Source organism: Athene noctua, chromosome Z, assembly GCF_965140245.1.
Source record: "Athene noctua chromosome Z, bAthNoc1.hap1.1, whole genome shotgun sequence".
NCBI classification, from domain to species: Eukaryota; Metazoa; Chordata; class Aves; order Strigiformes; family Strigidae; genus Athene; species Athene noctua.
In genome coordinates, this window is record NC_134077.1 from 65,415,229 (window position 1) to 65,427,888 (window position 12,660).

The following is a 12,660-nucleotide window of genomic DNA, read 5'->3' on the forward strand; positions in this document are numbered from 1 at the left end:
CACAGTGCACCTGGAGTTGCTTCAAGTGTTTTGCCATATAGACAGACCCTTAGAAAATCACAAAGGAAACAGTTTAGTTTAGAAATACTGATTTTCCTAATGTGTTGTTCATGAACATCTTATTTTAAGCCTTTAAGTATATCTGAAATATTGTGGTGCATTTGGAATTAAATAGTACCTCAGTTTGTTCATTCTGGATACACAGGTGACATGTCAAGGAATAGCAGTAATGAATCAGGCTTAGCTGTGGTATTAAGGGCAGAGAAGTATGGAAACTCAAAGGAAGTCCAAAGAAGCCACACAATATGGCAGCAGCATCACCAGCATTTGTAGAGCTGCCAGAGAGCAATGCACCGTCACTGTGGATCAGCGTAAGTACCACGTAGCACACACGAGACTTTGCTGAAGTCTCTTCACACAGAGGGGAGAATGCTAATTTCGTGGCATTCACTCCAGAACCTTCTCATTTTATTGCCATTATGTGCTGAAAGGATCTCTTGTCATTTTATTTTGCTACCACTGGATAAGTGATTGAGAAAGTAAGGTTATACTTCTCAAGATCTTCACTTGGCCACGTAAGGAGACAGCCTGGCAGCTGACAAGTAGGGGCCCATTGCTGGAAGATAGGGGGCAAACGTTTATAATGATACAGGACCAGTGCCTGCAAGAAAAACCAGTCAAAGTGAGACTGTAATACAACATGGGACCAATTTTGTAGCGGTGAATGGCTCACACAACCACCACAGAATTGGCCAAAATACTCCTGGCTCCTCTTGGAGCCTTTCTACTCTTAGTGTTTGATGCTGGGTAAGAAAAGGCAGCAAAGAAATCACTGCCTGTGCCTGAGGCTTAGACCTGTACCCAGTGCTGGGCTTTATGGGGCAGGCACCAGAAGCAGGTCAACCTGGGCTTCATCAGAGTTGAGGTGCAGATGTCTCTGCATGAATGACTGGCAGCGCCTGCTGGAGAGAGACAGCTAGCTTTCCTTTCTTCTAAGCACATATGTAAGGTGTAAAGAGAACAATACACTACCCAGACAGTGACATCTCTGAAATGGTCATTAGGTTGTCTCTGAACTATAACGTGGTTTTGTGGTGGCTATCCAGGTGGGAGTGGAGATAGTCAAAACTGCTCAGGCTTTAATTTTATCATTCCTTATATAAGGCACATAGTGCCTTTTGAATAAAGGCATTTTACACTGTAAATCAGCACCTCAACCTGGTATTGTGGAACATGAAGTTACTGGTATTGTCATGAGCTGTAAACCACCAGGTCTATGCTTCAGAGTCACTGACTACCTCTTTACACTTTGCTGGGTCCTAGTCAGAGTCTAAAATTCCTAATTATTTTCTTCTTATCTGAGCCCTTCTATGGCTTAATGTCCTGGTTTGAGTGAGTGGCAGGGTTTTTTGGTAGCAGAGGAGGAGATTACAGCAGCGGCCCTTGTGAAAAACTTCTCAAAGCTCCCCCTGCTCCAAGTCGGACCCACCTCTGGCCAAGGCCAAGCCAGTTAACGATGGTGGCTGCGCCTCTGTGATGACATATTTAAGAGGGGATACCTGGGAGGAGTGGTGGGAGTTGTGAGGAGGAGTTGTGAAAAGAACATCTATGTGAATACCAAGGTCAGTGGAAGAAAGGAGGAGGAAGCGGGGGCAGGGCGCCAGAGCAGACACTCCCCTGTATCTCACAGTGAGACGGCAGGGCTGCCCCCGCCTGCCACCCATGGCAGTCTACGGTGGAGCTAATGCCAATTTGTGGCATGTGGGGGGCCCCACGCTGACCCAGATGGCTGCACCCAAAGAAGGTCAGGACTCCATGGGAAGAAGCCCCCACTGTTGTAGTTCAGCAGTCGGAGGATTGCTGACCCACATGCCCGTGGGAGTGACACATGTCAGAGATGGTTTGTGAACTGTCTCCTGTGAGAGAGGGACTGTGCTGGAACAGGGCAGGAATGCCAGAAGTTCCCCCCACCTCCCTGAGGTGGAAGAAGAGGCAGGACTGACTGCACCCCCCGTTCCCTGCCCCCTGCACCTCTGGGGAGGAGGAGGTAGAGATACTGGGAGTAAAGGTGAGCCCAGGAAGAAGGAAGGGGTGTGGGAGTGTTTTCAAAATGTGCTAATGCTTCTCACAGTCTTAGTCTGTTAAGTTTTGCAGTTGTTAGTATCTGTATTAAACATGTTCTTTTTTCCTTCCCCTAATGAGTCTGGTTTTTGCCAGTGCCTTAAAGGATGAGATCATCCCTCCCCATCCTTAATCTCAGTTTCTTGAGCATTTTGCTTCCCTCCTTCTCAGTGCTGGGGGGGGGGGGGGGGGGGGGGGAAGGGGGAAGGGAGTGGTGTCTTTGCTTATTTTCTCCTTCTCAGAGCTGGAGGGGAAGAGAGGAGTGAGCAGCTGTGTGGTGGTCAGTTGCCCTCTGAGCTCAAACCGTCACACTTAAGAAACTGCATCTTCTCTGAAACTAGCTGATACTTACTCATGCTTCTTCATTAGGCGCTGGAGTCAAAGTATTTAAAATCCATTGCAGTCCCTGTGCCAGGGGCTTCCTGCTGGACATGGATCCTGGCATGCCTGAAGTCAGAGGAGATGGTAGACAGAGCATCTTCTTGAGACCTATGCCAAGGAAGATATTTCACCTCTCTCATCACTATCTTCAGGAAGTAGGAAGAGGGCAAGCAATACACAGCAACAGAGGAGGTTTTCACTCAGAACATCTTTCCATGCTGTACAGATGGTATTTTAAGGAAACACAGATTATAATTGATAAATGCTAACAATCCGTGCATTGTGGGATAACTGCCAGTCAGATATTCAGGTTAAAAGGTTGCACTTGCTGCAAACTATACTTTCTCGCTCGGAGGTTGAAGTGTAATCTGTTTTCCTCTCCCTCTTTCTAAATTGTGCATTATAGGACTGCAGACTGTGGTTCAAAACTGTGAATTTTAGAAAGTGGAGTGCTGTCTCAGATGTGCTTTTTTCAATGAAGCGGTGCTATGTGTGCCCATCCCACTAGAAAGAAACAAAAATTAACAAGTATTTTTAGCTACATTTACTTATCTGCATTTTAGTAAAAGCTGTCTGTGTAAGTAAACTTTTTAAAAATGTATTGAGATTTTGATTTGTTTCTGGAGCATGATAAAAAAACTTTAAGCCATGAATTTAATTCCCTTTCCTCTGTCTAGAAATCTACATTTTTCTCTCAGATTTTGTTCAGACTGATCTGACTGCATCATTTTAGATCAAAATGGAAAGATTTTCAGACAAAAAGCTAGAAAAACAGTTAAGATTTGCGGTCCAGACTACATAGTCAACATATATCTAATTTTAAATGTATGCTAGTTCTAATGTCTTCAATCTTGAATCTGAGCTGAAGTGACTGGATCTGTCTTGTGTTTCTTTAGGAAGTGAATAATAAAGAAATTCTTAACTGCTGATCATTTTTCAGTGAAATGTAACACTGGGCGGATATGTGTATATAGTTGTAGGCTGTTCAGAAGGTCATCCTGCTGGAAACAGTAGAGTGAACACTTCTTTTAACAATAATGAAGAAAGTAGAGAGACACATGCATTTGTTTTTTAACTCACTTTCAGGAAAGCTCACTGTTGGTGGTAGGGTTTTGCTTAAATTAGACTGTGCGAATAAGTAATCAGGGCACTAAAAATTTACAGGAAACGGAAGAAATGTTGATGGTTTATTAGCTTGAAATTCTTATGATCTTAACAAATTTATTTAAGTCAATACCATTGCCTATTATTTGGGCCACAGATTCAGTTACTTTGGACAACTGTAGAAATTAGGGTCTTATAAGGATTTCAATAGTGCTTGTTTGTTGTCACAGGAACTATGCTTTTCTTACAAGTTTATAAGCATAAAAGATAAAGATTAACTGTAACTGTGGGCATGAAGATCTTGTGAAATTTTTTTAACATATTTTATTTTTTCTTTATTTCCTTGAATTTGCCTCAAAATGAATTACTTTTGTGAAGAAAAAATTCAGCTTTGTTCTGACATATCATGTTTCTATGTTGACACCCGGGTATAGTTTCTCGCTATAGCAGGAAGAGCAGAGAGGCACTGGCAAGGTGTTTTCAACTAAAGGTTAAGTATTTCCCTCCACTTTCAATGGCAAAGCAAAAGTATATTTAACAGAAGACCGCTCTTCCTTTAGCCCACTTTCAGTTATATTTAATCTGGACAAATGCCTGCTCCTGCACTTTCAAATTACTTGAATGCTCATACCATTTTAATAATACCTACTTGGTCCAGCAGTAAAAAAGACCAGTAACAAAGGATCCTACACAGCAAGTGTTCGTATGTACATGTCGATCAAAGGTGCCTCAAACTCATGTTGAGACCTGATCTATTGAGGGAGAAGTCTCATTGATGCATAGCTAATTTTCTGACCATGGGTGTGCTTAATGATATTCAAAGGTGAAATTAAGCTGCTGCTTGAAATGAACTGCAATTGTCAGAAATGGAGGAAGTTTTTTGTGTGGGTTTTTCCCCCCCCCCCCCCAGTAGTTACTCAATGTCTTATATAAATTTTCTTTCTTTTTTTTTCAGGATTAACAAACCTTAAAAGTACTCTGAGAATACATTCATCATTTTGTCAGGTTTGACCAATGAATTTTATAAAAACTCAAGGATATTTTGAAAGGCCACTGACCAAAGCTCAGTCAAGAGACGCATCTTAATAGAAAACATGTGGTACATTGTTACCTGTGACTAACATTTTGTTCCTTCATTATATGGTGAAAATCTGCTGGCGGATAAAGAGAAGACTTCTTTTGTTAAGAACACTTTCACTGGTGGAAAAGAGCTGGCATCTGCTCATAATATGAAGCCCTTTGAGAAAAGATGGTTGTTTCTACTGCTGCCTGTTGTACTAAGAGTTGTATGCTCCTCCTTTATTAGTGTCAACCTTGGTGTGAAAGTGATGAAGGGACAGTCTGTCTTCCTGTCAGAAGATGACCTCAAATTTTCCATCCCCAGAGAGAAGGATGTCTGCAAAGTAGAAGTTGTGATTAATGAGCCAATAACACAGAGGGTTGGGAAACTAACTCCACAGGTATTTGGGTTCCATTGTGCTGCTCCAAGTGTTCATGTGTGTGCAGGTGTGGGAGAAATTAGAATGACCTGCTTTACTGATTTTTTTGGGAGGGGTAGTGACTAAAAGGCACTAAACGGAATAGTCTGTGAGATTCAGCCTTTTGCTAAAAGTAGCCAGCTGACAGAGAGCTGCACTCCTGAAAACCGTTAAGTGAAGCTTGGTAACATGACTGCATAAAAGTGAGTTCAGAGTGCCCTTTCACAAGAGGAGAATGGGTGTTTCAAAACTTTTGATTAGGATACATCCTCCAATATCTCAGTTGCTTGCTCTTCTACCATGAGGGTAACCAGTGCCCCTTGGGTAATGCATAGCCAGCCAGAGCATTTTGCATTTTAGTCACGCAGCCGCTGCTTAGGGAGCAATTAAAAAAAAAAAATCATCACATACAATAAGCACATTGTGTACACCATTGTTTGCTCTGCTCTGCAACAGCCAAATTGCTAGCAGATGGCAAATACATTAAAAAAAAAGGTTTTTGACAAAATTTCAAGCTTGTAGGAATAATGAATTGTATTTCACATATCACCGTTCTGCTGCTCATTTGCCTTACAAGTCTCCCGCCTGAGTCATAGCAGGAAGGAGCTGGAAGTAATTGACATGAAGATGTATGGTAGAGATAGAAGATGGATGCTTTTAATGAACCATAACCAAACAGATTTTGTCTTATTTTCAAAAATTTTTGTCTGGTGTACCATAGAGCACATGCTTCTAATGTTTGTATATGTATATTGTTTTAAAGATCTTTGAGGTTTCTGGTGGTCTCTGCTAAGGCGGATGCAGGAGCACCAGTGTCAATAGATTTTTCATAGCTTCGGGCTTGGTCATCATCATTATTTTTGCAGATCACTGAATTAAGCTAAACCAACACTTGGAAGGAGCAGAGGTACACCAGGGAAAACAGGAAGCAATGAGCAGAGCAATGAGTGATCTTCTCTAGAGACTGGCCTCAGGATGTGCAATGCCTCTGCTGAGACTTCCCCAGAGCTTGCTCTCTGTCAGCACAGGCACTGTAGTCCCCCCTCTCCACTTCCCCAGTCTAGTTTGGTGTATGAGGAGAAAAAGAGAGTTACATGTCTGATAGCTGGCAAACCTCTTCTGTAGGCAAGCTGGCTGTCTGGCTGAATGATTCTGCTTTCAATTTCTGCCTCAGCCTCTGTGTGCAGTAGGAACCAGGTATTTTGAAAAAGACACTTTGTCCTTTGTAACCTGGCATGCTTCAAGCACAGGGTCAGAGGCAGTCTTCCAGAGACCCCAGGAGATATGTACTCACCATACCTTGTTTTCCAAAATACCGAGGTCCTTGCCTTTCCCCACTCCCAACCCCACCTCCATTGAGTGCCCATCCTTTCACGGCCCCAGTGTGAAATCAGGCAGCCAAGCATGGCTCTTGGAGGCTGCAGGCACACCTTGTCTGGTGGGGTGAGCTCTGCTGGGCAGGTGGCTCTGAGCTACCATGAAGGAGAGGGGCTGTGGCTGCTGGCAGTGTCCAGGATACCTCCCCTGGACAGCTACTGGCCTGAGTGCCCCCCATTAGGAAAGGAACCTTCTCCTCTCCTCAACCTTGGCGAGGTGGGTGTGCCAGAGACACACCACCACGGGGTCCCCCAGTGAGACTGCCAGTGAGACAGGCAGTCTAGTTATCTCAAGCTATATCTCCTTCCTGAGAAAGAATAAGATGGCATTTGTAAGTTGAGGGCTTCTGTTTTAAATGACAAAATCCTGAGTCAGACGCTGGAAAGTGCTGCCTGATCTTTCACTATTCCTGAAAAAAGGTGCCAGAGTCCAGCCCTCTCAGTGCCACTCATGTTCCTTCTACCAGGAGATTCTGCAGCCAGAAAATGTCTCTGATCTGATCTGGTTTACTGCCATTAAAGTGAGTAATGTCCTAGGAATGGATGACAATTTAATTATAAATTGTAATTGAAAAGCAGTGGAAGTAGAAAAAAAAAAAAAGCGCAACAGTAATTAGGAAAAGGTTTAGATCTCCTTTGTCTTACCCAGTGAATTTATAGACAGAGTTGCCTGTTCATATAAAATGAAAATGTATTATGAAATATGAAACAGATGTTTCTTTTTGCAAAGCAGATTGTCTTATATGCATGTAAAATGACTGTCAGACAGTGGTAGCAGACCTTTGTAGAAAGGTCCTTCATTTTCCATCCCCTTGTTATCAGTTAAGAGATGGAACTAGTGGTGTCTTAGAAATAAATAAATAAATAATTTATATGATAGACCATCTTTTCTGCTGTGGGCAGTCCCTTCTGATATGAACAGGGATGCACTGTCTGAGCAGTATCTCATTGGCAGGTGCCTATGTGTCACCAGACCTATATGTCACCAAAAACCCTACTGACCTTGAAGGCTCTACGCTGATTTACATCAGTGAAGAATCTCATCTTCACTGTACAACTAACAACAATTAAACTGCTGGAAGCTGTAATATGAGTGGCTTTTATATACAATGTACTTTTTTTTCTTTAAGGTAACATTTTCTTTAAGTTTGGTTTTTTTTTCTATTTGTAGGATATCACTTAGGACTGTGTAACTGATTAATCACCTTTATGTTAGCTTGTACTAAGAAAAAAAGACATTAAGTAAGCAAAAGACATATTTACTGTTTGTTGAATACTGAAAAATAATGCAACACATATTTCTGTGAAATAATACAAACCAGAATTACAATACAGAAAACAGTACACAACAGAAAGTCACAAGTTAGTCAAAACTTTCATCATATGAGAGCAATTTTGTTTCTCACAAGCTGTTCTTGTCGTTCCTTTCTAAGCAGTCCCAACAAATAAAATCAATCATACTTTCCATAGCAGCGTGTATTACAAATTATTCCAAGATTAGGAAACATGTTAAATCCAGGTATATGTATAGGAAAATCAACTAGCTCAATACTTAAAAAAAAAAAGTACTATGTCTTTCTTGATGAAAGTTAAAAGTAAGCAATATAGTTTAAAATTACTACGAATATAGAAAAATTGCCAGATAACTTGAGAGTCTGAGAATAACTTCAGTGGAGGTGGACAGTGCCAGTAATAATGAAAGCTGATAAACTCTAATTTTTCCATTATGGAAAGATGTACATTATAATTCTTTGTCATGGCTAGAAAGAAACAAAGGTCACTAGCTCTTACATCGTTTTGTGCAAATCCATGAAGGGGTCATGATGCGCTTCAGCTGACTATGCATTAACAACTAATTTAGGAATTAAAGTATTACTTTATTTTTACACCGAAAGTCAGAGCATCCAAAGACTTTCTCCAGGCACTGGACTTCCAGTCAACATTTCAGAGCCTCACAAAAATCCCCCTTTCATTTCATCATCCTCCAAAGTGGTTGGGGAAATGTAGGTTGGTTCAGGCAAGACACTTCATTTTCATGATTCCTTTGGTGTATTTTAAGAAATGAGTGGCAGTAAGAAATGACCTTTCTGCAAAAAGATATGGTTTGCCAGTCAGCCACATATGTATAGTAATCCTTATGGCCTCATCAGGTCTATTACTGAATGCCAAACAGATTTTATTTCAATCCATAGAAGAACTAATCATGTGTGAATACTGCCCATAAAAACGGAACTAAAACCATGTTTAGTTTCACAGTGAGACACTCAGGAAATGAAACTATTAGTGTTTGCTTTCTTGCTGACAAGAATATGCCCTGTGTCTCTGTAGATATGAAACATGAGTATCCTCCATCTATGCATGGTCTGTACAGGGGTTCCCTGTTATCACAAGAATAACATAGAGATGGTCTCTCAGTGCTAGGCACTTTCAGCTGTTAAAATCTATAAGGAAATGTAGCTACATGGGAGTTACAATTTGCCAGACTTGCAAATGTGCATATGTGAGGACATGAAAATCCTATGACCCAGAATCCATATCCCTGCTCCAAAGAATGGGTGTGTCAGAACTCTTCCAAAGCAATCTTTTCTATATCAGTGAGTCATTTTTCCTCACTGCTTTACTGTCACAAGTCAACAAACCATTAAATAAAACAATCAGCCTGAAACAGATAGTTAATCTGTGGCCAGCCATCTTTGCAAATTTGACTTGTATCAAGTATGTCTCTTTTGAGTTAGGTGGTGGACACACCATAAAAATTCTGCTTGCTTTTATGCTGTGGGATTACACTGACATTGGGGCTGACTGTTGGTGTGGCACAGAGGTGACATCTGATCTGGTAAAAGGCTACTGGTACAAAGTCAGTGTTCCAAAAACATATACAGATCTGACCTAGCAAAGTTTCCAACAGAGAAGTTTCACAGGATCATACTTTTGTAGTCCAGTGACAGTGCCCATAAAGCAGGATTTATATACTCAAGCTATCTCCATGAGCAACTTTAAAAGCTAATAAATCTAATGCTGAACTGCAGGAACTGCTGCCTTTTCAGATTCACTGCAGTCCTTTCACTGAATACAAACTGCATCTCTAAGTCTGAAGGCTGTGTGAGTGTGCACTCAAAATTTGTTGCACTGGAGGAGGGACCTGGCAGCTTGAAACAATCAAATTTATATGCTCATTCCCTCATAGAGTGTCAGCAGTCCCACATTAAAGTGGTTGCTCTGGCTCTCACTGAGAGACCAAAGAAAAGTGAATACCTATTAACAGAAATAAACTACAGATTAAAAGTTTCCTTAGTCTGATGCATTCCTGACAGTCAGAGAGAAGTGTAACATACACTGTGAAAACATCCTTGGCAGTGTTGTACTTGTCTATTCTTTCTCCTTCATAGGTTTTTGACTGTCACTTCCTTCCTAATGAAGTTAAATATACCCACAACGGCTGCCCAATTTTAGATGATGACATGGTTATGCTTAGGCTGTACAGGTAAGCAGTGGTGGAAGATCACATTTCAATGATAGCAGGAACACAGCTGCCCTCAGGAAGAGCAAGCAGTCCATTTTTCATGGTAAAAGCATGTTCTGCTGTACATGTAATAATTATTTAGATCCAGTAGCAGCATCATTAGTCTACAAGTGACCATCTGTTTACAGAAACATTTGTCATGATGTATTTCAGATACACTCAAATAATGTGTTTGTTAGTATCAAGAAATATTATGTATTACTTATTTATTACAGAAAACCAGTGATTTTGCTTTTTATTATTGAAAGTGACAAGAGTACTTTCAGAGGACTGTATGTTCTATGCTGTCCTGCTGGTAGGGACACAGACCCCTGCATGTCCACAGTGAGCAACCTTTTCTTTTGCACAAACACCGCTTTTACAAGTATGAGGAGGTGGGCAGCAGTGTCTGGCACCTCACAGACTCTGCAATCTGGAGTTTGAGAGCACACGAGAGAAAAGGGTTCAAGTAATTCAATTTAGAAGGTGAGGCCAATGCCAGACTTATAGAGTAATAGAAGATGGGATGAAGCATAATCAATTTCCTTCTATCACTTGCAGGTTTACAGAAACAGAAACGTTCATAGAAACATTCACCCTCCATGTGCAGTTGCTTGAGCCAGACTGTAACATCATCAAAATGCGCTCCCATGCCCTGGAGGTCCCTGAGTACTATGGTCTGTCCAGGGTGATTGACAAGAACATCCTCACTTTTGACTATGACAGGAAGATAAATCTGGATTGCACCATTTCCATAGCTTCTTTGGAGACCCACCTGCCTGCTCATGGCCAGCTCATCATTGGGGAAGTGCAGCAAAAGCATCCTCATGGAGATCAGCCACAGAACTTCTCCCCCGGCACTAGTATGATGTGCTTTAGTTGTTTGTATTAGCAGGTTCAAAGAGACCCACCAGATTAAGTCTGCAGCAGTGGGTTGCTTCAGACACACTGGGTAAGAGTGGGTCATGTGAGGTTTAATGAACAGCTTGAGCTATCATGGAAACTGAAAGGGACACAAAGTATTTGTGGGGCACAGTGCAGATCACAGATCTGGGTCAATAACCTCTCTGTTGAAGTCTTTTTGGCTTCTAGACATGTGGACCAAGGTGACAGCTTTGAGAGGGCCAAGACACAGTAGAAACAGCACAGGGAGTTGGAGGCAGCACCTACCCAAGAAACCAAGGGAGGCTGGAGTTGGAAGATGACAATTGAAAACAAAATCCTGTAGGAAAAGTTAAGTTGTGAAAGGAGTCCTAATTCTCATCACAGTGGGTTTTTATCAGGGTTAGTTTAGATATACAGACAAGCTTCCTTTGTTGGTTTCTGCTCCTGTAACTGTTTCGCTATTGCTTCTCTCCGGTTACAGAGCACAGTCTGGACCAGAAGTGCAGAAATGGGAGCTGCATGCTGGGACTGGGAGCTGGTCATGACGCGAAAATGAGCTGCGAAGAATTTCTGAAGATGGGGATTCGATATCAGCACCTTGATCCTCCCTCACCTGACACTGATTACATTCCTGTGAGGTTGGATCTCACAGACCGTAGAAGCAAAACTCTGCACAAGGTAGACTTTTACGCAACATTATGATGTCTGATTGTCCTCCTGGCTTTCAAAAAATTGAAAGTTGTTGCTCCTTTTCACATTTGAAGTGAGACAGTGATCCTGAAAATTTGTTCAGTTCTTGCAACATTGCCAGCTGGGCAAACAAAATGCATTCCATGCTGCTATTCTTGGACCGTTATGGCTACAGAGGAACACCTCTGGTTGTTTACTGGCAGGTGTAAGTAGTTTAGCCTGAGAAAAAGATTAATTCTGGCACAATTCCACCTTTTTTTATAGAGCATGAGCTCTGCACTGACTTCAACATATATAGTAATTAATAAGTTAAGAGCTACGTGAACATATTCAGTTAATAATAACTAATGGCTCATGCATGTCTCTGTCAGGTAAAGTTATTCATTAAACTCACATCAAACTAAGTAAGTTATTTCAGCCCAAAATTAAGGACACAAATAAGACTAGTGAATCAAGAAGACTTTTTCATGAGGTTTAAATATTTACTTTAGGCATTTTCTCATTAAAATGCTGCAATTTTTCTTTTTAAAATAATTATTGCTTTAATATGTACCCCAATTAGCTATGTGAAGGTAATGGAAATTGAACTTTGTTTGCCTCACTTTGTCCTTTCAGTTGTCTCATTTTTCCCCGTTGTAGACTGAGTATGCATGGCTTCCTGTTCAGATTGGAGGTGCTATTCCCAATCAAATACCCAAAGCCGCGCCGATGGCAAAGTTCATTCTGGAAGTAGATCAATTTATTTTAACCCCCATTACAACCACAACCATTGATGCTGAAGACAATGAAACTCCAAAGTCCCTGCTTGTATTCAACATTACCAAGCCACCTCCACAGGGTTTCATCACTCACCTATCTGACCATACAAAAGCTGTTGGTTCCTTCACGTGGAAAGATCTCAGTGACATGCTCATTGCATACCAACCTCCAAATAACAGCCACACAGAGAGGAGGAATTATGAGGTAATGTATGAGCATTTTCTGGTTTTCATCCCCTTAAGATTCAGTAAGCTGTAAATAAATGCATTCCTTTATAATGGATATTTTACAGAAAAAAAAAAAAAAAAAAAAAAAGTTTCTCTAAACATATCCAATGCAGGAGCAGAGGTAAAATCTTTTACCA

At 41.2% G+C, this 12,660-nt stretch overlaps 1 protein-coding gene across 1 annotated transcript in view; it reads left to right on the forward strand.

The window, feature by feature from the left end:
- Positions 1-4,772: 4,772 nt before the first annotated feature.
- Positions 4,773-12,660, forward strand: part of FREM1 (FRAS1 related extracellular matrix 1) — a 67,976-nt gene continuing 60,088 nt past the window's right edge. The window contains exons 1-5 of the mRNA XM_074932499.1: positions 4,773-5,066; positions 9,850-9,944; positions 10,524-10,832; positions 11,336-11,525; positions 12,177-12,500. Coding sequence (XP_074788600.1) covers positions 4,836-5,066; positions 9,850-9,944; positions 10,524-10,832; positions 11,336-11,525; positions 12,177-12,500 — 1,149 coding nt within the window. The 5' untranslated portion in view covers positions 4,773-4,835. The remainder of the gene's footprint in view (positions 5,067-9,849; positions 9,945-10,523; positions 10,833-11,335; positions 11,526-12,176; positions 12,501-12,660) is intronic.